Source organism: Podarcis liolepis (assembly GCF_965112155.1).
Source record: "Podarcis liolepis genome assembly, chromosome: 2".
NCBI classification, from domain to species: Eukaryota; Metazoa; Chordata; class Lepidosauria; order Squamata; family Lacertidae; genus Podarcis; species Podarcis liolepis.
The window spans coordinates 96,387,158-96,413,657 of record NC_139555.1 but is presented as its reverse complement, the minus strand read 5'-3'; the positions used below and the strand labels follow the sequence as shown (position 1 = coordinate 96,413,657).

The following is a 26,500-nucleotide window of genomic DNA, read 5'->3' as shown; positions in this document are numbered from 1 at the left end:
TTCTTTATGTATGCAACTACAGCAGCAAGAATACTTATCGCAAAATATTGGAAGACACAAGATTTGCCCACACTGGAAGAGTGGCAGACGCAATTGATGGACTACATGGAACTGGCTGAAATGACTGGCAGAATCCGAGATTTGGGAGAAGAAACAACGGAAGAGGACTGGAAAAAATTTAAGGACTATTTACAAAAACAATATAAGTTGTATGAATGTTAAAAATTTACACGATTCGGAAACTATAGCTTCAGCAATTAGATTTGGGAAACAGGAAATTATATTTTAAGTAAGAAAAGGTCAAAATCTAAGGTAATACTATGTTTAATTTAAGATATAAGTAACTGATGAAAAGTATGTTAAATTTAGAGGTATAGTATTTGAAAAGTACAAAATAAGGTACGAAACAAGGTAATAATTTGCTGATATCTTTATTATAAAGAATGCAGGGTAAGGGAGATGCGAGGAAGTCCAGTTAGTTATATAAAAAATGTGTTGAATGGTTGGTTTTCTTTTCTTCTTTTTCTTTTTTTCTTTTTCTTGTTCTTTTACTTTTTTCTTCAGTGTATGTTTCTAACTTTGTATTTGAAAACTTAATAAAATATTTATAAAAAAAGAAGAAGAGAAAATCCTTTCGCTTTTCTGGGGCTCAGGGAAGTCTCAGAGCCGGAGGTTGGGGAAGGCACCCCCTTTGCTCTGCCCTCTTCTCCCATCTTAGATTTGCATGGGGGTCCCCGCCCGAGCTTGCCTGGCCACCGGGCCACACAAGGGCCGCGCTCTACGCGGCACACCTTGCTAGCCGCGCAGCTGTCCTCCGCGGCTGCGGAGCGGCCCTGCGCCGGTGCCCAGCCCCTCTGGGCGCCCGCTGCGCTGCCAATGACAAGCGGGCAACGTCGCGGGCGGGGAAGGCGTCGCTTTCTTTCCCGATCCTGCATCCTCCCAGTCTTCCAGCCCTTTTTTGGGTTGGAAGCTCGTCTCGTTCGCCCTTCTCCTTTCTTCACCCTGCGCGCAATTTTCCTCCCTCGTCTCCCTCCCCATTTCTCCTTCCTGACTGACTGACTGACAGGCTTGGGCTCGGGCTCGGGCTCCGGGTCGGGCTCGGGCTCCGGGTCGGGCTCCGGGTCGGGCTCGGGCTCGGGCAGCCACAGCGTCGGCGGTGTTGGCGATCGGCGGCGCGGGGGGATGGCCCTCCCGGGGGAGCCGGCGCTGCTCAATGGGGTTGCCAAGGAGACAGGCCGGCCGCCCCCCTCCCCCGGCCCGGCGCCCCCCGCCGCGCCGGTGCCCGTTATCGAGCTGGTGCGCGCCGGGCGCCCTATAAAAGCCGCGGACGCGCCCACCGCCGCCCGAGATTATTGGGGGGGCTGAGCCCCCCCAAACGAATTTTTGAGGGGGCTCGGGCCCCCTCAAGCCCCATGGAGTCGGCGCCTATGCTGTGGGCTGCTCACTGCCTTGCTGTATAGGAGGGCAGCAAGCCCAAAATTAGACACCCCCTCCCCAGCCCTTGTGCTGCCTTCCTAAAGCCAGCTAAGTGAGGCACTGGGGTTTGATAAGTAGGCTGGAGGACTCTAGGATGCTGTCAGAGCCCTCACATCTCCTCCTCCAAACCCAGCAAATGTTGCTGAGGGCCACCAAAAAAAGCCTTGAGGGACACATGAGGCTGCACGTTGGACTGCTCTCTTTTAGAGCCCTGCTCTAAAGCATGGGTAGGCAAACTAAGGCCCGGGGGCCAGATCCGGCCCAATCGCCTTCTAAATCCGGCCTGCGGAAGTTCCGGGAATCAGCGTGTTTTTACATGAGTAGAATGTGTCCTTTTATTTAAAATGCATCTGTGGGTTATAGGAATTCGTTTATCCCCCCCCCCCAAAAAAAATATGGTCCAGCCCCCCCCCCCAAGGTCTGAGGGACAGTGGACTGGCACCCTGCTGAAAAAGTTTGCTGACCCCTGTTCTAAAGCATCTAGATTGCACGGATCACAAACTGCATGTGTTTACCAAACTACCCCTAGGTTTGAATTATGCAGTGACTATTGGGAGTGCTTATTGCATATCAAATTACTACATGGGTGCCAAGAAGGTGCACACCTCATCAGCCCTCATGTACTTTAATTTCAAAGAACTACCTGTGTGCCCAAGAACGGCATTTATCTATAAAAGAAGAAAAGAAGCCCAGTGGCCCTGCTACTGCCTCCCATATTATACAGCATTAGATATCTGAGGCAGAGCATACAAAATCTGCCTGCATTTTTGTTTTCTTGCTGCAGAGAATGAGACCATTCTGTCACAGCAGTAAAAAGTGGACTTGTTTTTGTTTTTCTGTATTCGAGGCAATGCAGGGTGTGTTGGTTTCATTAGATTTAGCAGAATCACCTGCTGGTAGCAGTTAGCTCTAACTGATGGTACAATTGCATGACAACCAGTGGCTGACTGCCTCAAGGGGTGGAGGGAAGAGAAAACACAGAAAGCCCTTGTGTAAAACTGCAACTTATTTTGAAAAGAAACAGGGAAATGAATGTGTACAATAGCTTATGTATCTGCTGATACTGATAAGCATCCTCCTGTTAGCTGTGAGTGAAAGACAACTAGGATTGTTATTTGAACAGAATTTATCTTTAAAATCAAAGACCTTGTAGTGTTCCTTACCTTAGAAACAAACACTACAAAATGATTACAGGTAGGGGTGTGTGTGTGTGTGTGTGTAAAAAACCACCCTTGGTTTTTTTTCTTTTCTTTTTTCTTTTCCAGCCTTTATTATATTCATTTCTCAGAATGTATAAAACAAAAACAAGACTCCCAATTTCTTTTCTTATCTAGGAGAATTGAGGGCATTATAAAAGATTTGCCCCTTTTGAAAAATGCTTTGTGCCCATGAAATTATTGCATAAGCAATGTTAACAGAGTTAAGTTATGAAAGGCTATGAGGGTCACAGACAATATGGCATAGAACTGACTACAGGCCTCCCCCCACTTAGGCAGGGGGTTAGGTACCAGGCCCCCAAGCGCATAAGCGACAACCACGTTAAGTGGGGAGCATCCTCTAAACACTCTGTAAATGCCCTCTCTGCTCCAATCCAGACCAAAAATACTGTATCCAAAAATATCCACAACTAGAATCGAAGCTCTGGGGCCAGCTGGAGGCTGGAGGATGCGCGGAAAAGCGGACAGTTGTATAAACGGGCAACACAAGACAGATCGACTAGCAAACATGTGAAATGTGGAAGTTAGAAAGAGCAACTTTGTCAGTGGTAGTTTCCAAAACGACAGTGGTAAATACAAAAACAGACTACAATTTACAAAAATGGAATGCCTGCAGGTACCGTACCAACTTGTCAGTAAGGTAACTTTTATACCGCATTTAACACTGTTTTGTTTTTGTTTTTTGGTAGTGAGGAGAAGTCTGTGTCAAACTACAGGGGCTCAATTAATATAATTAGAATTTAATTTAAGTAGTGTTGACTTTGCTTATTAGATACTAATGTGACACAATTAACGATGCATGTAGTTTTGCCAGTCTGTATTCAATAAAAGCAGTTACAAAATCAATTAAATAAGGAGGATAGCCTCCGTTGCTTCTGTGTTGGATCTAAGGTTTGGTGAAAACATATACAAGAATGACAGAGGACTGTCGTAAAAACCCAAACACTACTGGATGTGATCTGCACACGCAGCAGAGCTGAACCCAGTAATCTGTTGATTTCAGACTGTGCCAGATGAGGGAGGTCCTTTGGCAGTCACCCTGAAATGTCCGTCTGCCCAGGCTTTACTGAGGACAACACAAGTTGCACATCATATGTATTTACAACAGACACCTTTGACAGGAAGCCACCGACAGCAGGAGATATTTTCAGCTCATCTGAAGGTAGATTCATACTTAATGAAATATATGAAATGCCAAAAAATAAATAAAATATTCTTACTTTAGAAATGACTGGAAATCTTCGCATACTGCTTCACAGCCTGGCCATTTGCATACTCCGTGCCCATAAAGCGGATGGCTATGAGAGTGTTCTTCGTGGGATAAACTGATGGGGAAGGAAAAAAGCAGGAAAGCATTATTTAGGTGGTAGTTTGAATGACTTTAACTTGCTGCAGCGTTGTAAGCAAAATATGCAAGTATAAACACATAAAAAAATGAAATATTCAGGAACGCACAATTCCGTTTTGTTTCAAGGAAGCCCTCCTTTGAGCTTTACAAGAGAAGAGTCGCAAATGTTTCAGGATTGTAGCAAGCAGGTTATGTGTGTCCGATTGATTAATTAATTAGCAGTTTTGTTAAGAACTGAAATAAACATAGGAAGTGAATGCTGGGAACATTTGACAGTGTAGCTTTATGTCTTAGATACAAAAAGTGTTTGAAAATTGCATATTTACAGCAGATGGAAGACTAAATACCCTTGCAGTTTATATCTCGCATCTTAAGTAACTTTGAGGGTTATAGGTGCTCCAAAATACTGTGTAAGACAAAAAGAAAGAAAAGCACGCATATCTGTGTTATGGCATCTTTAACCCTATCACAACAGACCTGCATCCTCCCCTCCTCTTCTTGCAGGTCTGTTCATATTTCTGAGCATACAGTGAATGTTTCCCAACTATAAAATTCATTTTAACAAGAAATGTAGCAAAAAGGGAATTCTGTCATTTCACTGGGACAGAAGGGTGCCATTCACAGCAGCACTGCTACCTAGGCCACCAAGACAGAGCTTGTAAAAAGGTGGCTGGGGTGGGAAGCACCTTTTCAAACATCGAAGAGTTAAAACTCTAGCAGGATTCCAATCAATACATAATGATTTGGTCACACTGCTCCAAGTCATGAGATGCTTTGATCCAGGCCATGTGGTGCTCAGGGAAATGTATCTGTTGCATTAACTGATGAAACATGTTCTGAAACATCTTTACTCAACTTCTGCATGAAAACCTCTTCAGCAAAGGAAATTATTTTCTCCTGACAATTTCCATAACCTTAAATGACTTTTTAAAAGAAGAAATGTCAGTTATCTTGAAGGGTGCACTTTTTTGTCCACATTCATTTCTTCTCCCAAGTGTGTGTGTGTGTGTGTGTGTGTGTGTGTGTGTTCAGCTGACTGTCTTTGCAAGCTGTAAGCTCAAAAGCAAAAAGATGTAAAAATAATAATAGACATGCATGTGTCTCTATCAGGCATTAACTACAAGTAGGGGATGGAACCCCCAATTCCCCCCCATCATATTCAACACATATGAATATGTTACAAATCAGTGTAAAATCTTACTTCATAATTGCTTTTGGCGAACAAGAGAATGAGCAATTTGATATTTTTACTGGCTGAATTGTAAGGGTTTTCATTATTACTTAGACTTATATCACACATTTCCTCCAATATAAAGAACCCCAAAGCAGCATACAAAAACCAACATGTATGATACACACAAACAAAACAAAACCACTATAAAATCGCCAATAAAATTCCATAAGCTACAGAGCAACCAGCAGAGTAGCTGATCAGCAAAATAGAAAATTAAAAGCTCTTCAACCAAATGCTTGTTGATTTTTTTTTAAAAAAATGTATTTACTTATTTCTTAAAACTACTCACTGTGGGGAGCCAACCACATTTCTCCACTATGGTAAATGCCCTGTTTCTTGTCACTGCCTCCTAAGGATCTTGTGAAGGTGGGGCCATGAGCACAGCCTCTCCAGCTGACCTAAAACCATGTGAGGGACCATATAGGGCAGGGATGGGGAACCTGTGGTCCTTCCAGATGTTGTTGTTCCTGTCATCCTTGACCATTGGCCATGCTGGCTGGGGCTGATGGGTGTAGAGATGAACCACATCTGGAGTCACTTCTAATATTATATTTGGCTGGGGATACCCAGCCAGATGAGCAGGGTATATTATTATTATTATTATTATTATTATTATTATTATTATTATTATTATTAACAAATTATTAACCCACCCACTCCCAGGGCCCTTGGCATGCGGGAAGCCAACATGCCCTAAAATGTCCAATTCCCTCTTTACCAGAGGAAGAGCTCCGTGGGGAAGGGGGGACAATGGCTTACTTTCGAGTAAACACAGCTAGGCTGGAGCTGGAAAGGTGGGGAAAGTGCCTGTGGAGTCTTTCTGGCTGTGGCCGAGCATGCGCTGAGGGCGCCCGGTGGCCATGGGAGATGCCGGCGGGCGGAAGCACCCTGAGGCCTTGGTCATGCTAGATCAGAATCCTTTCCACGATCCACGCGTTGGACATGTCTGGTCTAGGGCATCAGAAAACTTCTCAATGGAACTGAAAATTTCTCTATGCCTGTTACCCTAATTTTTCCATCACTGGAAATAGGTAAAAAGATGCTACACCTATTACTTTTCAAGTGCATAGGTTAATCTCCAAGTTGGAAATCAATTTAATTTGTAGTTTGCATAGCAGTACAAGAATCATTTGCCGCAATGTACGTTAATTTCCATCAGCAATTAAATTCCAGCAACTGGAAGCCCATCACTGAAATAGTGGAGAAGAAAAATTGGTTGGGAAAATGTTGTAGCAACATGTGATTCTTGGGCTGCAACAGATTCTGGTGTGATCTACCTAAATATAAGACACAGACTGTTGTAGGTTTGAGCTATCACATAGTTTTACAGTGTACCCTCACACACACATTTTAATCCTCCCATTGCATACACAAAACCCACAGCAGGTCAGAATGTCAAAATACAGAACATTCATGCTGCTGCTGTTATTTTATTTATATAGCTCCACAAATGTGCAATGGCGCTGCATGAAGTACAAGAGGACAGGTCTATGCCCCAAAGGGTATACAGTCTACCATCTGACGCATTCGAGATAGAGGAAGGAGGGGAAGAGAGGCATAGCAGAAGAGGAAGAATGTGCTGTTGTGTCCATTATGTGTACTTGAGCTTAGTTATAGGGAGGTTTGGGGGTTATCTTGCATGCTTTGTTAGCTTTGAGGTATTGGAGATGCCTTCTAACAGAGCCAGTGTTCTTCTAACAAAGCCTTTGGAAAGAACACCAGACTTGGTCCAGGGAGTGGGGTACTCAAATCGTCACTCAGCCAGGAAGCTAACTGGGCAGTGTTGGGCCATTCACAATCATTCAGCTTAAACTGCTTCACAGTGTTATGAGGATAAATGTGGAGGGAGCGATGGGTAACATGTGCCACCCTGAGCCCCTTGGAAGGATAGCCATCGATCAATCGATGCAAATCATATCCATCTCCACTATATTGGTTAGTAGAGATGGCAACAACCTCTGTACTTTCAATAGATAAGAATAACAGCAAACTGTTTCGTGTAGCTTCTGAATTTGGATGTCACAATAAACTTTGACTGTAATGTAAATTAGCTGAGGCTCCTCACCAGGCTAGAACACTCTTCCCAGCATCCTCCGGCACAGTCACAAGGTGAAGATTGGAACCTTTCGTTTCTAATTTAGCAAAGTTTAGTGTTACATCTGAACTATAAACTGTGGTTAAACTTATGCACGCTGGCACAAGACAGCATCATAAAGCATGGTTTGAAGATGGGTGGTTTCAAACAAACCGTATTTAAGATTGCCCACAGCTTGTGAAGTTTGGATGGCACAGTAAACTGTGGTGAAATAAAAATGGAAAAGAAAACTTCTGTATTCCCCCTGGTAGGAGTTGGAGGGAGCATAGGGAAGGCTAGACGTGTTCTCATCATGATAAACCATTGTTCATCGTGACATCCAAACTCTGTCAAAGTCTCAGTAATAAAATATGAGTCAGATAAAGACACACATAAAGGCATGTTATCTATGTGTAGTATTGCTATGTGATATAAGTATATTTCATTAAACTGTTTTTCAGCCGCGAGTAGTAGGGCTACAGTTTTTAAAAAGAGAAGAGCACCAATTTATTTCCTCAGTAGACAATTCAGCTTCATACTGGAGGTAGAAGAATGTCCATTTTAGGACAAGCTCTGCTAGGGGGATTTACAGCTGATGTTATATCACACCCAGCTGTTTTTAAATTGAATATAAGACTGTGTTTTGTTGACTTGTTATCAACTGACTTGAACAGAAGAGTGGGAAACCAGGCACTCATATTAGCAGCCCATTAGGATCAATGAAAAAAAATTGTAGCTATGTCTGTGTTTTTTGTTTCAGTACCTGGCAGACTTTGCAAACATTTTAAATCGCAAGCACAAAAGCCACACAAATGCAACTAGGAAAGGACAAAATGTCCATGTGTTCTATAGTTGCCAACTTGTAAATGCCAGTGCAAACCACATATCTAGTTCTTAATCTGTTTTTTTTAAATATATCTAATAAAGACTAATAGCGCTCGCCAATTTTATGAAAATATCCCCTGAGCCCTATATGTGAGTGTATATAGAATTCTGCACAGCTGTGTTCATGTTATGAATCATGAACACTGCTTTCTAATATGTAATCTGGTGGCTTTTGCAGAATCCTAAAAATCTTCATTTTCATTTTATATTTGAAAAATGACATAATTTGCATGCCCAAGATATAGCTGTAGTAACAAAACCCCCACTATCTATATAAATATGCACCAAAAAATTGGGAAAATCAGTAAGACCCGTTCCCCTGTACTATCCAAAAAGGTTTGTAATGCCAGGACTATGCTTCATGTTTCTTGAACTATTGCCATTAAGTGCTGACAGTGTTATTTCCCCCCCCCCCCATACTAACAATTAAATTCCATGTGAAAAATAAAAATGAAACCATTTTTTGTGCTATTCATATTACTTGGGGAAGATAAGGGACAGAGAGAGGCAGAACTGAAGTAGTACCAACAGCAGTTCTCAGAAGTCCTTGGGTTAAATCAAGAGAGCTGCCAATAACAGGATGTGTAGTTAAATGGGAGCCTAAAGCCAAGATCACTGACCCCACACTGCAATCTCCCCTGAAATCCAGATGCAGCCAAGACTGCTGCCCCCTACACTGCGCAGCAATGCAGAAATGGTGATGTTTTCTCCACTGGCCAGCCAATGGCTGCTCTATGCATGCTCTAATCCACTCTGAATCACATTATATGAAAAACGCACAGGGGAAAAAATCTTTTCACTTTATTTGAAGAAACATCCTAGTAAATTATCAATATACTGGGGCAGTGCCATATTTTGGTTCCTCGGTGCTTTAGGCACACTACATGTCTCCTAATGAACATCAAGTAAGAAGGGAAGATGCATGTTTCAAGACAAGGCGAGCTGTGATTAATATTTGCCAGGAAGCCGTGAGGGGCTGTAGTTCTTTGGCATGTGACTTATGTGCTTGAAAATATGACTGTTTTCTTTATACCTTTATGGCATATATGGGAATAAATGTAACATGCATGTCGCTGCAAAGAGCATGAAACATTTCCCCTGCCCCCAAAGAAGTTGATTGTTTCATATTGGCGACCTGCACCCACTCAGACAAGGGCACAGCAGAAACAAGATGCCCACACAAACAGGGATTTTAAAAAGGCTCTAGAAAAAGTAAAATAGAAGAAGTCTAAATGAACAGAGAACTGTATGTGAAATTACAGTACGGATTCATGATTCACACTGGGCGAAAGAACAGGCGTGCTGTTTGAGCCAGATCATCATATTCACTCTTAATAACTTGAAAACACCTACCCATCTCTGGGATGTAGTAGAAAAGGGCAGACAAATAGCTTCCTGTATTCTATACACTGAGGAGTAACTTTGGTTCCAGGCCCAAACAAGACTTGGAGGGGATCTCATCTGCTCCAATTACTATCGGTTAGGTGGGTCACTATTCAGAGCTGCAATCTCAGAATAATTTGGCAGGTGGTATACGCCTGTTGTTGGTGAAATAAATCTATTTTAAAATCAATATACCGGTTGAGACACAGGGGCAACTTTCACATACAATGGAATACACTCCCCACCACCACATGAAAAACAGGCTCTGGCTTGGAAACCGAACATGGATGGAGCAGCCCTGAACCGCTAAAGAAAATTAGTTTCATAACTGACAAAACTACTGAGAACGGCTCTCTCTATGTGCCATGTCCAGACAGTAAAAGCATATGCATAGGCCCAGGTGCGCTCCTGGCTCTAGAAATTGCCACAAGACATAGAAAAGCGGTAGACTTCTAGCAGACTGTTCAAAGATTTAGAGATTAGCATTATCCTCTTGAATGGATGACAGTAGGGCTACCAGGGGGTCAGGAGAAACAGTGGAGTACTTCTTGGTCAAAGGCAAGTCCATGTTCTCTGCCAACTGAAACTTCTGAACAATTCCCCAAGGACAGCCCTACATAGAATGTATTATAGCAGCCTAACCTTGAGGTCACTAAAGACATGACTATTCAAGTACGCACAATGGCAAACCACACTTTTCAGCACGCACGATAGCACAGCCTATACATTTTCTAGACCAAAACTGTTTTATAAGTGCACTACTGACTGAAAGAAATGGCATTGTTAGGTACCATCCTTACTGCATGTCAATGACTTGTAGAGTATGTGCTCATTTAATAAAGTATAAAGAGATTCATTTTTCCCTTCAATAGCTAGCACAGAATTAAAAAACAACAACAACCCTGAACTGTTCTTAATAGACTTATATCAATAAAAATACTGTTCTAAAAACATAAAGGCCTAATTATACTCTTAGACAGACCTTTAAAATTTCCGCACAACCTTCAGTGTCTATTCTATGATCCTCAAGTGGGTTGCAGAGAGTACGGCCTTGAATGGGTTTAGAAATGTAGTCTGAATTTTGTGACATGCTTTTTGTTGATACCAGTGAATCTTTCTTCACACAGCAACCCAAGGCAAAAATCAAATAAACAATTAATTTGGTATACCACCCTTAATCCAAAGATCTTAAGGAGCAGTTTTTACCACGGCCTCCTTCAAGTAGGCAGGGAACACTCCCTATCGCAGAGAGGCATTAATCACCACCACCCCGGCCCAGCCAGCTATCCCCTCCTGCCTGCTGGTTTTTATCAGCCACAAGGGGCAAGGGTCAGGGGCACAAGTGGTCATCCTGACCAATCCAAGTTATCTTTGTCCACATTGTCAAGCCTTACTAACTGAAACCTATCCAACACAACAGGACCAGACAGTGCTCTGGAAACCCCCTGAGATTTAACTGCTGTAACAGTGGAGTCAAGATCCTGGTGGATGCTAGTGACTTTATCATCAAAATGCTTTGCAAACAAGTCACAGCGAGCTGCTGCCAGTTCTGTCATCTCCTTCAGGCCAGACTGTAAAAGGCCCCACAGTTCCTGGAAAAGCTCTGCTGGATGGCACAATGAGGATGCAATGGAGACAGTAAGGCATGCCTTCTTTGCTGCCTTCACTGCCACTAGGTAGGCTTGATGGTCAGCCTGTTTGTTTGAACTAAGCTCTGGAGTATACCAGCGAGCCAAATGGGCTCCACAAAGCAGCAGAGGGAGTGCTCAGGGCTATCATGTCAACAGCCCGAGCCATCCAGATGTTCCAAAGATCAGTCAGGGCTTCAACAGGAGCACCAGTCATATGAGCTGGAAAATCCCCCAGAGCCATCTGGAAACTTGTTGGATCCATTTAGCCTCTGAGGGTGGACCATCCTGATAGGTCCTTAGCTTTCGTGGAGGCGGAAAAGTGCTGAAAGCCTAAATCTCAACAGGACGTGATCTGACAAGTACCATACTGAAGTCTAGTATCTCTAAAAATACAACACTGAATGTTGACCACATGGTGAGAACATATACTTACAATGCAGTCCTGTACATGTCTACTCTGAGTTTACCAACTGCAAGCAAAGTCAATCTCAAGGGCAGGATGCAGTGGCGTAGCATGGGTTGTCAGCACCCGGGGCAAGGCAAGTAATTTGCGCCCCCTAACCCGTGGACCCTAGAGAGGAGGTGAAAGGCTTTAAAGGAAGCTGCCTGTCAAGTCCATTGGGAAGAATGATCCCTGCCATCATCAACAGAGTAGTGAATATTCCATGCTAGGAATAGTTTGACCACTATAGTCCATGCATTGGTAACCTTGAGGCTGAATTACTGCAATGCACTGTATGTGGGGCTGCCCTTTGGCCTGATTCAGAAGCTCCAACTGGTGTAGAATGTGGCAGCCAGACTGCTGATGGGGACACCCGGCTGACAACATGTGGCACTATTGTTAAAATATCTGCACTGGCTGCTTATCTACTACCAAGCCAGGTTCAAGGTCCTTGAATTAATTTACAAGTCCTGAACAACTTAGGTCTTAGGATACAAGACTACAATGAATTGGTCTCTGCAAATAAGCTGGACAGCTACTGGGCATTTCATATAGGTTTATTATTTAAAAAGAACTTCTTCACACTGCAGATGTCTTTAATTTGTTTTTACCACATGTGTCACATACCAATGGGATGCAAATGGTCATGTCCTCTCCGATTGCATGGAGCCCGGACAGCCCCGTGGTTTTCCCCGGAGCTGAGGGTGATGAAACAATCGTTGAGACGGCTAGAGCGCCGGTGGCAGAAAACTCATTCTGAATCAGACCGGACACGGGCTAGAGCTCAACGTCGAGCCTACCAAGTGGCAATGGCGACGGCGAAGAGGGCCTTCTTCGCCGCCTCCATTGCATCTGCAGAAAACAGCAGCAGGAGACTTTTTCAGGTGGTTCGCAATCTATCGGAACCACCTGCACCACCGGGGCCTGGTAGGAACCCCAAGATCTCCTGCAATGCTTTCGCAAAGTTTTTTGCAGATAAAGTCGCTCAGATTCAGAAGGAGGTAGACTCCACCATGGGAGCAGGGCCAGGGCGGGAGAGTGCTAGAGTTCTGTCTGGTCCTGTTACATAGGATCAATTCTAATCTGTTACCTCCGAGGATGTGGACAGGCTGCTTGGACAAGTGAAACAGACCACCTGTCTCCTTGATCCTTGCCCATCCTGGCTGATAAAAGCAAGCTGGGAAGGGCTGGGCGATGGGCTCTGCGGGGTGGTGAATGCCTTCCCAGACCCGCTGAAAGAGGCGGTCATTAAACCGCTTCTTAAAAAAACATCTTTAGACCCAGCCAAATTGGCCAACTATCGCCCAGTCTCAAATCTGCAATTCTTGGACAAGGTGATTGAGCGGGTGGTTGCTGAACAACTCCAAGCACGCCTGGAGGAAACGGACCATTTGGATCCCTTCCAATCGGGATTCAGGCCTCACCATGGGACTGAAACTGCCTTGGTCGCACTGGTTGATGATCTCCGGCGGGCCAGGGACAAAGGTGAGAGCTGTTTCCTAGTTCTGCTGGATCTCTCAGCGGCCTTTGACACCATTGACCATAACATCCTTCTGGACCGTCTAGAGGGGCTGGGAGCTGGGGACACTGCTATACAGTGGTTCCGCTCTTTCTCTTGGGCCGTGTCCAGAAAGTGGTGGTGGGGGATGAGTGTTCAAACCCCTGGGCTCTCACTTGTGGGGTGCCTCAGGGTTCTGTCCTCTCCCCCATGCTTTTTAATATCTATATGAAGCCGCTGGGAGAGATCATCAGGGGGTTTGGACTGGGTGTTCATCAGTATGCAGATGACACCCAGCTCTACCTCTCCTTTAAATCAGAACCAGTGAAGGCGGTGAAGGTCCTGTGTGAGTGCCTGGAGGCGGTTGGAGGATGGATGGCGGCTAACAGTTTGAGATTGAATCCTGATAAGACAGAAGTACTGTTTTTGGGGGACAGGGAGCGGGTTGGTGTGGGGGATTCCCTGGTCTTGAATGGGGTAACTGTGCCCCTGAAGGACCAGGTGCGCAGCCTGGGAGTCATTTTGGACTCACAGCTGTCCATGGAGGCACAGGTTAACTCTGTGTCCAGGGCAGCTGTCTACCAGCTCCACCTGATACGCAGGCTAAGACCCTACCTGCCCGCGAACTGTCTTGCCAGAGTGGTGCATGCTCTAGTTATCTCACGCTTGGACTACTGCAACGCGCTCTACGTGGGGCTACCTTTGAAGGTGACCCGGAAACTGCAATTAATCCACAATGCGGCAGATAGACTGGTGACTGGGAGTGGCCGCCGGGACCACATAACACCGGTTCTGAGAGATCTGCATTGGCTCCCAGTACGTTTCCGAGCATGATTCAAAGTGTTGGTGCTGACCTTTAAAGCCCTAAACGGCCTCGGTACTGTATACCTGAAGGAGCGTCTCCACCCCCATCATTCAGCTCGGACACTGAGATCCAGCGCCGAGGGCCTTCTGGCGGTTCCCTCATTGTGAGAAGTGAGGCTACAGGGAACCAGACAGAGGGCCTTCTCGGTAGTGGCGCCCGCCCTGTGGAACGCCCTCCCATCAGATGTCAAAGAGATAAATAATTACCTGACATTCAGAAGACATCTTAAGGCAGCCCTGTTCAGGGAAGTTTTTAATATGTAACGCTGTACTGTTTTTAACACTGATTGGGAGCCGCCCAGAGTGGCTGGGGAAACTCAGCCAGATGGGCGGGGTATAAATAATAAATTATTATTATTATTATTATGTCTTAGTAAATGCTTGCATATACAGTGATACCTCGGGTTAAGTACTTAATTCATTCCAGAGGTCCGTTCTTAACCTGAAACTGTTCTTAACCTGATGATTAAGCTAACCTGATGGTTAAGCTAATTAGTTAATGGGGCCTCCTGCTGCCACCGCGCCACTGGAACACGATTTCTGTTCTCATCCTGAAGCAAAGTTCTTAACCCGAGGTACTATTTCTGGGTTAGCGGAGTCTGTAACCTGAAGCGTATATAACCTGAAGCGTATGTAACCCGAAGTACCACTGTATATATCACTCCTTCTATTGTTATGGTATAGCATAGAGCAAACACTCTGTCATGTAAAAGTGCACAGCCTTCCCAAGATATTTGTTACAAGATGTTTTGAACAGGCTAATAAGAATATTCATCTAATTTTCAAGAATGTGTTCAGCTAATGTCCTGTTAGTTTGCTTACAGAGACTCAGTTACTGGGCTATTTGAAACAGTTTAAAGACAGCAAGCTTGAGCAATCTGCCAAGGAAAAGATGGAGCAATGTCCTGTGTGCCTATCATTCGCTCTTTGTTGAAATGCATAGTTTTCTTGCCCATTATCCTCATCATCTCATTTTCTTTCCTCTTTCTGGTTCTAAAATCATGTTTAATTAGAGGATTTCACATCCCATCAGGATATCATATTCATGCAGAGACCCTGCCACTGGAATGATGGTAATTTAAATCTAGTGATTGTCAGCTTTGTTCTCCTTAAGAGGCTGAGCCCGTTGCTATTATTGGCACACACTATTGAGGTGGACAGGAGCCACAAAGAAACTTTGCACTTTCCTAGGATGACCATTGCATTGTAAGTACTGCATGTCATCCACTAAATTCAATGATAATCTCAACTGCCATTTGCCTCGTTAAAGTTAGGATCTCGTGGAGAGTTACAGACGTCACAACACAGCAGTCCTTGGTGTCCCGTGTCTGGAAAACCTGGAGCTTGTTAACATAAAAGAAAAGATGTATAGCACAGAAACAGATTTATTTTAATTTATATTAATTACTTACCCTTCAACCCAAGGTGCCAGGGCAAGTTAGAACAATTAAAACACAATCTTAAAAACAGTTTAAAACAACATGCAATAAAGTGGGTCCAGATAGATAGATAGATAGATAGATAGATAGATAGATAGAGTAATGGAACGGGTTACTTCCGGGTTTTGCCATTCGCGCATGCGCAGGCACTCAAAATGACGCCACGTGCATGCTCAGAAGCAGCAAATCGCGACCCGTGCATGCGCAGGAGTGGGTTGCATTCTGCTCATGTTGCGAACGGGGCTCCGGAATGGATCCTGTTCGCAACCAGAGGTACCACTGTAGATAGATAGTATCAAAGGCCAGGGTAAAAAGGTATGTACAATGAAGATACTAGAATCATAGAATTGTAGAGTTGGAAAGGGACTCTAGTGATCATCTAGTCCAACCCCCTACAATGCAGGAATCTCAGCTAAAGCATCCATGACAGATGACCACCCAACCTCTGCTTTAAAACCTTCCTGAAGGAGATTCCACCCCCTTCAGAGGGAGTCTGTTCCACAGCTGAACCACCAGAAAGCCCTTCTGGGTGCTTAGTCAGAATCTCCTTTCTTGTAACTTGAATCTATTGGTTCGGGTCCTACCCTCCGGAGCAGGAGAAAACAAGCATGCTCCACCTTCCATGTGAGAGCCCTTGAGATATTCCTCTCAGTCTCCTCTTTTCCAGGTTAAACATACCCAACTCCTCAACCATTCCTCATAAGGCTTGGTTTCCAGACTCTTGATCGTCTTGCTTGCCATCACTGGGATAAGTCAGTATTCAAGACTTGGGTAACAAATTACAATACAGTGGTACCTTGGTTTACGAACTTAGTCCAGAAGTCCGTTCTTAAACCCAAACCTTTCTTAAACCAGGAGCACTTTCCCTAATGAGGCCTCCGGCTGCCAGTGCCCTTCTACGGTTCGGATTCCGTTCTTAGACCGAGGTAAACTTCGCAAACTGGGACACTATTTTCGGTTTTGCAGAGTTTGTACACCAAATCGTTCTTAAACAGGACTGCTCTTAAACCAAGGCACTACTGTATACAGAAACTGATTGGCAAAACAAATGCTTTCTTATCTGAATATAAACAGAACACAAAGCCCAGGACTCATTTAAGAAAAAAAATGTAATAAGGATGTAAATCTGAGAACAAGAATACTTCTGGGTTATGCAGCAACTTTCCATCAACCCTAATAAAATAAAGGTTAAGAAAAACTTCTTTAAAATAATTCACCAGTGGCAACTTACTCCATATAAAAATACATCTATTTAAAAATAGTCCAAAGTGCGAGCAGGTGTGTCTGCCAGACAGGCCTGCCCTCACTGTCCTTTAGGGCCACCCCCAATATAATTTCCAAGACAACCTTCTCCAAAGCAGTCCTTTCCTTTCCTCCAGATCCATGTCTGGCCAATCTGCACTGTGAACTAGAGGTTCTGTACTACTACTACTACTACTACTACTAATTTATTATTTATACCCCCCCCCCCCCAAATCGGGCTGAGTTTCCCCAGCCACTCTGGGCAGCTCCCAACATAATATTATTATTAATAATAATAAAATCGATAAAAGATCAAACATTAAAAACTTCCCTAAACAAGGCTGCCTTCAGATGCCTTCTAAAAGTCAGATAGTTGTTTATTTCCTTGGCATCTGATGGGAGGGTGATCCACAGGGCAGGTGCCACTACCAAGAAGGCCCTCTGCCTGGTTCCCTGTAATCTCACTTCTTGCAGTGAGGGAACCGCCAGAAGGCCCTCAGAACTGGATCTCAGTGTCCGGGCTGAACGATGGGGGGTGGGGTGGGGTGGAGACACTCCTTCCAGTATACTGGGCCGAGACAGTTTAGGGCTTTAAGAACAGCATAGTTCTTAAAGAGAAATGTACACAGTATTTCGTTTTTCTAAGGGCAGATTCATCGCTTTATGTGTGCAACATTCAGGGCATGGTTAGCATCTGTGCATGAGTGGAACATCACAACTCACAGCATCATATCGTCTCACATCAACTCAAAACATTATGCTTTTCAATGGAAGAAATTAAAATGTTCAGCCTCTGATCTTAAAGAGCACAGGAATCAAGTGAAGAAGAATCAAGTATGCAATCATGTGCATAAGTAGTCCTGATTAGGCATTAACCTGAAAGTACAGTGGTACCTCGGGTTAAGTACTTAATTCGTTCCGGAGGTCCGTACTTAACCTGAAACTGTTCTTAACCTGAAGCACCACTTTAGCTAATGGGGCCTCCTGCTGCTACCGCACCACAGGAGCACGATTTCTGTTCTCATCCTGAAGCAAAGTTCTTAACGAGAAGCACTATTTCTGGGTTAGCGGAGTCTGTAACCTGAAGCGTATGTAACCTGAGGTACCACTGTATGTGGCCTGAAAGTGTACTCTATTCTCAATCCAAGTTAGCTCTTGGAAGTTGCTGCTTGTCATGGGAGGGAAGAACTCACTGGCATCCATGAAAGCTTCACTCCCAACACTAAACAGCTGCTTTAATGAGGCAGATCAGCCCCCCCCCCGGCAGTTATATACAGCTTCAACAGGTCTCCAAACTATGGATTTAACATGCAGTTTTGACCTGAAAGCACCATAGCAAAAAAACTGGGCAGTCAGTGGATGCTGCCAAAGAAACAGTAACATATATGAAAAAAGGCATTCCTTCTGATATTTTACTAAAGCCAAAACAACTCCAATTTCTTCGTAAGTTTTTCATTGTGCCTGTAAAAGAGGGGTCAACTAATTTAAATTCCAACACCAATTTTAGGTGTGGATTCCGTTACCCATTTAATTATATTGCATTTCCCCCTCCTCTGATCACTTCAGTTTTTATTTCAATTTGGTACCCAGGCACCCGGAATGCAGAGCACATTAGAAATACTTTGACAGGGAGAATTTAAGACCCAGCATTTTCTAGTCATTTCATTGCTAACTAATGAGAACAATTTCTCCTTCCTTCTCTTTTTAATGTCTCCTCATGTACTTACATACTATCATCATGGCCTCCCATAGCCTCTATTTTCCTAGGCTCTAGATATTTAATTCCCTTTAATCTTAGCTCACAGCCTATTCCCTTCAAACCCTTTATCATTCTGGTTGCTCACTTCAGTATTTGCACCAGTATTCTTTTTTGTTGTAGGAATAAAAATCTTTCCTTCAGGTTTGTTCTTAGCATCCTAACTGGTGCCACTGGTGCTCTATATTTTATAATTGGAATAACAACTTAAAAAATGTATAAGAAGGTGATTAACACCAATATCACATTAGCCTTTAATAAAAAGAAGGCACTGTAATTTCTCATCTTGCCTCCTCATACAATTGCTTCTTCCAAGCTGATGTTTCATTTTATACATGTATTTTGATTTTCAACTTCCTATCAGAACCACACTCTACTTATCCTTGTTAAATCTCATTTTATTCCTCTCTGCATAGTTCTCTAATTTATTCAGACAAAGTTGGATTGATTCGGTATCTTAGGATCACTTTATTCTAATTAAACTAACATTTTGCCTATTTTTCTCACTGATCTTTAACACAGAAATGCCTTATGCTCTTGAATATATGATTCATTTTGAGGACCAAAAAAAAAAAGCAAGAAGAAAAAAAAGCAAAACTCTGGCCCTTGTTCAACAGGATTCTTTAGAAGGGGGGCGGGGAACATATGTCTAACTTTAAGCAAATGAGTAATCCCATTAAATTTTGTAGTTTGCATATGTCTGAACTTAAACACCTGCTTGTACATCAGACTGAACTGGAGAACAGCACAAAATGGTCATATACTGTATACAATATTTTCTACTGCGCCTTAAATGAAAGGAGGGCCCGATTCTGCCAGCACTCCAGAGAGTAACAGAGCAGCAGCATTAAAAGAGATGAAAAAGCCCCAATGTCTATGCAATGAGTAGTCAAATGGGAATCATCCCCCCAAAGTCCAACCACGGTACAAAACCTACTCTTTTAAAGGCAGGGCTTAAAAAAAACAACAATCCCATCTAGGTCCCATTAGAGAAGAACTAAAGTAGTGCAGCAGGGATAATTGGTGGACCACACTCAGAATTAAAAAGAAATTAACTGTATTGTTCTGTACACAGAAGTCCTACCATTTTCCTACAGCAGCAATCACATCAGCTCAGGAATCAGCCACTCCCCCCCCCCCCCCACTTTGTTCCTCTCCTGCTGGTCTTTGCTCCTCACTCTTCATAAGTGCAACACGAGAGGAATGAAAAATGCATAGCAAGACGACACCATCAAGCAGGTGTATGACATGCTTTCCTTCATTTGCACGTTATAAAAAGCGATCCGATTCCATAGGACACAAGAGTCTCTATTTCTTGAGAAAACCAGCTGAATCATACAGGTAGTGTAAATATCATATGCTATTGCAGGTGCTGTGCTTTCTATTTGTTTGTGTTTATCTAAACAGCATAACAAATAATCACGCAAACACAGAACAACATTTGGCATGATAATGGCAATGTGGGACGCAGGAGCAACCACCCAGTTTTGCTGTTTTGTAAATTTTTAAAACCTTTTCTTGATATTTTTTTTAACACATCCTTCATGTTCTTCATTAAGAAATCCCTTTGACTATGTGTTTTTTTCCTACTCTGCTGTTGGATCCGTACTGCACCCCAGAAAGGGTTTTATCACTGGATGCCAATATGTTTTCTAGAGGCTTTTGTGGAGATCACAATCAGACTCAGGAAAAAGTTGAAATGAGGAGGAAAGGCAAAACACACAATTTCTTGTCTCTCCTTCTTAATGAAAAACAAAGGCCAAATTTGTTCCAGACAGTTTTTCACCTCAAATCTAAATAAATCTATTTTGAGTTAAATTCCACTGATTTCAACGGAAACTACTTGTACAGAAGCACCCCCCTCCCCCCCCCCAATTACAGGCAATTTTGGTTAAGGAACAGCAGCTTCCAGGAGGCAATGATGAAGACATGGAAACAGCACCAGTCACCTTTGACTTGCTAAACTGTATTTGCCTTTATACATGCACCCAAAGTACATTATCTGTTTAAGAGCATGAAAGACATAAACACACAACCTTCAGAGATCTAACAAAATACAGTGGTACCTCGGGTTACATATGCTTCAGGTTACATATGCTTCAGGTTACAGACTCCGCTAACCCAGAAATATTACCTCGGGTTAAGAACTTTGCTTCAGGATGAGAACAGAAATCGTGCTCCAGTGGCACGGTGGCAGCAGGAGGCCCCATTAGCTAAAGTGGTGCTTCAGATTAAGAACAGTTTCAGGTTAAGAACGGCTCTCCGGAACAAATTAAGTACTTAACCCGAGGTACCACTGTACTTCAACTTTTGGGGCACTCGTATGCTTCAAGATGAGTTGTGTTAAAGCAGGGGTGAGGGACCTATGGTTCTCCCAAAATTGTTGGATTACAATTCCTGTAATTCCTGACCAATGCCCATGCTGGCTGGGGCTGATGGGAGCTGCTTAACCCAACAACACCTGGAAGGTGACAAGTTTCCCAGCCCTGACTTACAGCGTATAAGTAGGTAGGTCTGCTGTGATGGGGTAGCTGCTTTAATTACTCCTACGTCTGCTTTGCTCATGCCTAAAAGCAGGGTATAGTGGGTTCAGGTATAGAGGGTCCTACACTGAAGGTGTGAATGGGTAAGGCAGGCATGGCGAAACTTGGCCCTCCAGCTGTTTTGGGACTACAATTCCCATCATCCCTGACCACTGGGCCCTGTTAGCTAAGGATGCTGGGAGTTGTAGTCCCAAAACAGCTGGAGGGCCAAGTCTGGCCATGCCTGGGGTAAGGGGAACTGATCCCTGATCCCCCCCCAGTACCTTTCTGCAGTCCATCACTTTAGGCACCCTAGCTCAGACTGGAAGAAAGCTAAGCAGGTAGGGGCTGAAGCTATAGAGCATAGGGAGTTAAGGCAGGAGAAGGGGCAGGGCTCATCATCTCCCCTTCTCTTCTGAACACCTTTCGATCTTAAAATTAGAAACTCCTACTTTATAACATGAATGGGGTAAACCTGTGTCACGATTAAGTTTGGCTCTAAAAAACCAGAGATACCGTTTGAGACTAAAAGCCAGGTAACCACGAACTGGTATGTGATCAAATAACAACCTGCTTAGTTAACCCTGCAGTACTAGGGAAAAATACACATAAACACACACGGAAGGAAAACAAACAAACGAACAGAAAAATAAACCCGGCAAGTTGGGAATTTTCTTGGGTATTTAAGAATTACGCACGCGCACGCGCACACACACACACACACAAAACTTGGATTCTCTAACAAAAGGGAAGTACATATAGCATAGGTTGCTGAGATTTACAATTTTCCTTTTCACACTACATTGACCACAGCACCCACAGGCACAGCTACAATGTCTTTTCTGTGAATGGGACAGATTGCCATATGGACGCAGACACTGAACAAGCTGTACCACTCCTGGCGACAAGAGCCTAGGGGACTGTCCTATATTAGCACCACCTGCGCTATGCTCTGGATTTGAAATGGCATTTAAAGAGCCATCAGAACCGTTAGCTTTAAATGCGCATGCGGATAGACACACTTTGAAATTCAGATTTAAAAGAAATGTTCCAGCAAGCGTCTCTATTCCTTTAGGCACCTTCCTAAAGGAGCAGCTCTTTCTTTTGTTTACACCAGTCAGAAAAAGACAACATCCAACAGGTATAAGCAATTTTGTGCTCCGAGAATGTAATCTATTATTTACAGTTTTAATTTCTTATTCCATATGCTTTTGTGCAAGCTCATTTCATTTGGTATAAAATAGGACTGTAAGGAGAGTACCTACTAAATACTAATATTAGCACTTCTCAAATAACCGCCAGAAACAGAATCGAACTCTAGAAAATAAAGGAAGTCAAGGAAAAGACACTGGGTGATATCCAACTTGCAGCACAATCCTAACCATGTCTACTCAGAAGGGAGTCCCATTGAATTCAATGGGGGTTATTTTATTAACCAGTTCTAGCATTAAAGTCTGGTGCAATGGATCATGTTTATACTGCTTAAAAGTGGTCCAGTTGTTCTGAAGTCATTATTTTAAAGTCTACAATTCTGATACATTAAAAATCAATAGGGTTTTCACCATTGATTTCTACAGGAACAGGATTGCACCCTGAAACAGAATACGTAATATACGTGCTACAATGTTAACTAGAAATCACCTTTAGAAGTGTGATTCATAGCTATTAAGCTTATTTAAATTATTTCCGTTTCCTCAGAGGTTTGTCCGGGTTTTGTTTAGTTTTTCTGCCTGCCCTGCTCTTTTTTGAAAAGTTAACATGTCTCGACAAAAGCAGTGAAAATGGTTAAACTGCATGCAAATAAAAATGAAAGGCATATTTCTTCTCATGCTTTTAAAATTGTCTTATTTCCGTTTCACAGTTCAGCCGAAGTCAAGCACTTGGAACATCACATTGATTTACTTGAGGGGGTTAAGCACATGTTGAAATCTCTCCAGTTTGGGGGGGGGGGTGGAGTGTCATAAAATTGTGTAACACTGAGCGGATTGTGCCCATGTAATCTAGTTCTGCGATGGATGGGGTTACAAAACATTTGTCTCCACAGATAACATTGCTTGTTTGCAAATTTGGCTGGAGAGCTAAATCAGATTTATGTATACACAATAGCTGTAAGCCACCAGCAACCAGTATGCAAAAACACCAGCAAGTTATATTAGAGACACATGTAAGTATCTTAGTGGCAAGAAAAGGGTGGCAATATACAAAGCACTCAGATATCTGTTGGCCAGATGGAAGTATAAAACAATACATATGCTAAAATTTGGAAAAGTTCTGTTCAGCGTCTGCCAAGATTCACCCAGTCTATTTAAAGTGCCTTTGGATATACTGCTTTGGATATAGGGCTTAGAAAATGGAATAAATGATCATTATTACATCTGACCAGAAACCAGTGAACCATTCCAGTTCAGAAGTTCTCTAGTGTCAGGTCAGATTCCTGAGAACTATAAAGTGACAAACCTAACACTCTCATCCAAAGAACAGCCACGTGATGTAAGAAGCAATTACAGACCGGTTAGCTTAACATCACTTGAGGATGCAAGGTGGGAGGAAGGGGAAAGGAGGGGTGGGAATGAAGATGCACAATTTTGCAGAATTCAACATGGGAATGCACTAGAACGCCTAATGTGATTAAAGGTTTTCAACATGGACTGATGAGAAAGAGGTCAGTTGTAACTAATTTGCTGGAGATCTTGAGAGATATGATTGCCATGCTAAAAGGTAAGCTGGTGGAGAAGTGAGCTGGTGGGAGACATTATGAAACAATAATTTAGCTGATTGAGAATATAAATGTTTTGAAAAAGGTTTGTAAACTTTTTTAAAAGAAAAATAGCAATGAAACACCTACGGGAAACAGAAAGAGGTAGGTGCATAATTCAAAAAAGATGATCCAACTCTAGAAAAAGAAAGCGATTGGAAAAGTAACAGTCATTTGTTCAAGTGCTAGTGAGGATCATAGAAACATAGGCTGGGTTTCTAGACTCTTACATCACCTTGGTCAGCCTGCACATTCTCCAGCTTATCACTATCCTCCTTAAATTGTGGCACCCGGAACTGGACATACAATTCCAGGTGTGGTCTGACCAAGGCAGAATAGAGCAGTATTACTATCGCAGAATAGAGTGGGCATTTGTTTTATTATGGCAACATTGAGAAGGCATTTTAATGAAGTGCCCAGTACTTAACCATGAGTTAGTATTCTGAGAATGAGCCACAGTGCCACACAGGCTCTTGAGCTCTCTCTCTCTTCTCTCTCCAGTGTGGACATGAAGAAGAGATTGGGAACTTCTCCTTCTGCATTATGCCCAAATCCTAAATTGTGATTAATCTATGATCCATGAAAACAAGCCAGCTTTCTTATATTGGCTTTGGTGGCTTGTTTCCACTGTGGCTTGCTTTTACTGCCCATAGTTAAAGATTAACTGCAGTTTGTAACGTTAAGCCATGGTTTAGCACAGCTTTCCTGCTCCCTGCTGGAAAATGTTTGTACCCATCAAACGATCAAACAAGAGGCAGGAATGTACCAACTAAGTTCTACACACAGTAGATGCACAGAGATTAGTGAACCTAAATGAGTATTGTGTATCAACTTCAGTTGGGCCTCCTCTGAGTAGGACCAGCATTGGATGCAACCCACAGTCTCAACCCAAAACATGAAGTGCAACAATTGTTGCAAAGATTTGTACCAAGTGGTGGGATTTATTTTTTGTATAACGAGGCATACCTCAGTAGATGCTTTTTGGTCAGCCCAGAATTCTAAGGCCCACAGAATAATAATAATAATAATAATAATAATAATAATAATAATAATAATAATAATAATTTATTTATACCCCGCCCATCTGGTTGGGCCTCCCCAGCCACTCTGGGCGACTTCCATAGAAACCAAAAATACAGTAAAATATCACACGTTAAAAACTTCCCTGAACAGCTGCCTTAAGATGTCTTCTGAATGTCAGGTAGTTGTTTATCGCTTTGACATCTGCTGGAAGGGCGTTCCACAGGGCGGGCGCCACTACCGAGAAGGCCCTCTGCCTGGTTCCCTGTAGCTTTGCTTCTCGCAATGAGGGAACCGCCAGAAGGCCCTCGGCGCTGGACCTCAGCGTCTGGGCAGAATGATGGGGGTGGAGACGCTCCTTCAGGTATACTGGACCGAGGCCGTTTAGGGCTTTAAAGGTCAGCACCAACACTTTGAATTGTGCTCGGAAACGTACTGGGAGCCAATGTAGGTCTTTCAAGACCGGTGTTATATGGTCTTGGCGGCCGCCCCAGTCACCAGTCTAGCTGCCGCATTCTGGATTAGTTGTAGTTTCCGAGTCACCTTCAAAGGTAGCCCCACGTAGAGTGCATTGCAGTGGTCCAAGCAGGAGATAACCAGAGCATGCACCACTCTGGCGAGACAGTCCGCAGGCAGGTAGGGGCTCAGCCTACGTACCAGATGGAGCTGGTAAACAGCTGCCCTGGACACAGATTTGACCTGTGCCTCCATGGACAGCTGTGAGTCCAAAATGACTCCCAGGCTGCGCACCTGGTCCTTCAGGGGCACGGTTACCCCATTCAGGACCAGGGAATCCTCCACACCTGCCCGCCTCCTGTCCCCCCAAAACAGTACTTCTGTCTTGTCAGGATTCAACCTCAATCTGTTAGCCGCTATCCATCCTCCAACTGAATAAGGTACAATAATTCAGAAGTCATGTTTATAGAGGCATCTCCTCTATATATTAAAAGACAAAGCAATTTTGGTAAATAGAACCAAAATGAACTGGCAATCACTTTATAAACAATCACCCGTTATGAGTGTAGAAGGGTGAGCTTTTCAAAGCTCCCCTTAGATTACCTCAGAAAGTGGGAGATGTGAGCTAGATATCTCCTGCCTAAGTTAGATAACTAGTATCCAAACTGCTGCATCTATAAGCGATCACATCTTCCTTTTTGATTATCTTATGCAAAAATATACATCAATCACACTCAGACTTCATAAGTAGCCTTCCTATATCTCAAGTCTGCCTTTGACACTATACCAAAAGAGGTGTTTTGGGAAAGACTTGAGGAGCTGCAAACAGATAAACATCTTCTATTTTGTATACAGGCTCTCTATACCAACACCTCCATTAAAGTCAGGTTGAGTGTCCTTGGGGAAATCTCTGATTCCCGCAAATTATAAAGGGCATCTTCGAAGATGTAACCATCGCCTTTCAACCTGCATATAGGGTGTGGTTACACAGTTGTTTCTAAATATAAGCCCCCACTCCACCCCAGAAATAAAAAAAAAAAACATTTCAACCCTGCTTTATGAGGATGAAAGAATTCTGATGAATTTAACACAAAAAAGATTATAACAAACTTCCCAGACTTTTGATAATTACTGTAAAAGTGAAGGCTTGAAGCCTAGATATCCAACGACCCCAATGGTCATTTTACACTTGTTTCAATTTAATATCTGAGGAGACAATATAGCTAGCCTATTGTGGCGGAATAGTCTTTTTTAAAAA

The 26,500-nt window shown here is 43.2% G+C and overlaps 1 protein-coding gene across 50 annotated transcripts in view; it reads right to left on the bottom strand.

The window, feature by feature from the left end:
- The window catches only part of FOXP1 (forkhead box P1), a 546,942-nt gene that overhangs the window by 63,580 nt on the left and 456,862 nt on the right, over positions 1-26,500 (bottom strand). For all 50 annotated transcript variants that reach the window (XR_014522962.1, XR_014522963.1, XR_014522964.1 and 47 more), the window contains one exon: positions 3,914-4,018. Coding sequence is in view for 47 of the 50 variants with exons in the window: in XM_083491883.1 (XP_083348009.1) it covers positions 3,914-4,018 (105 nt within the window). In the remaining 3 variants the exon portion in view is untranslated. The remainder of the gene's footprint in view (positions 1-3,913; positions 4,019-26,500) is intronic.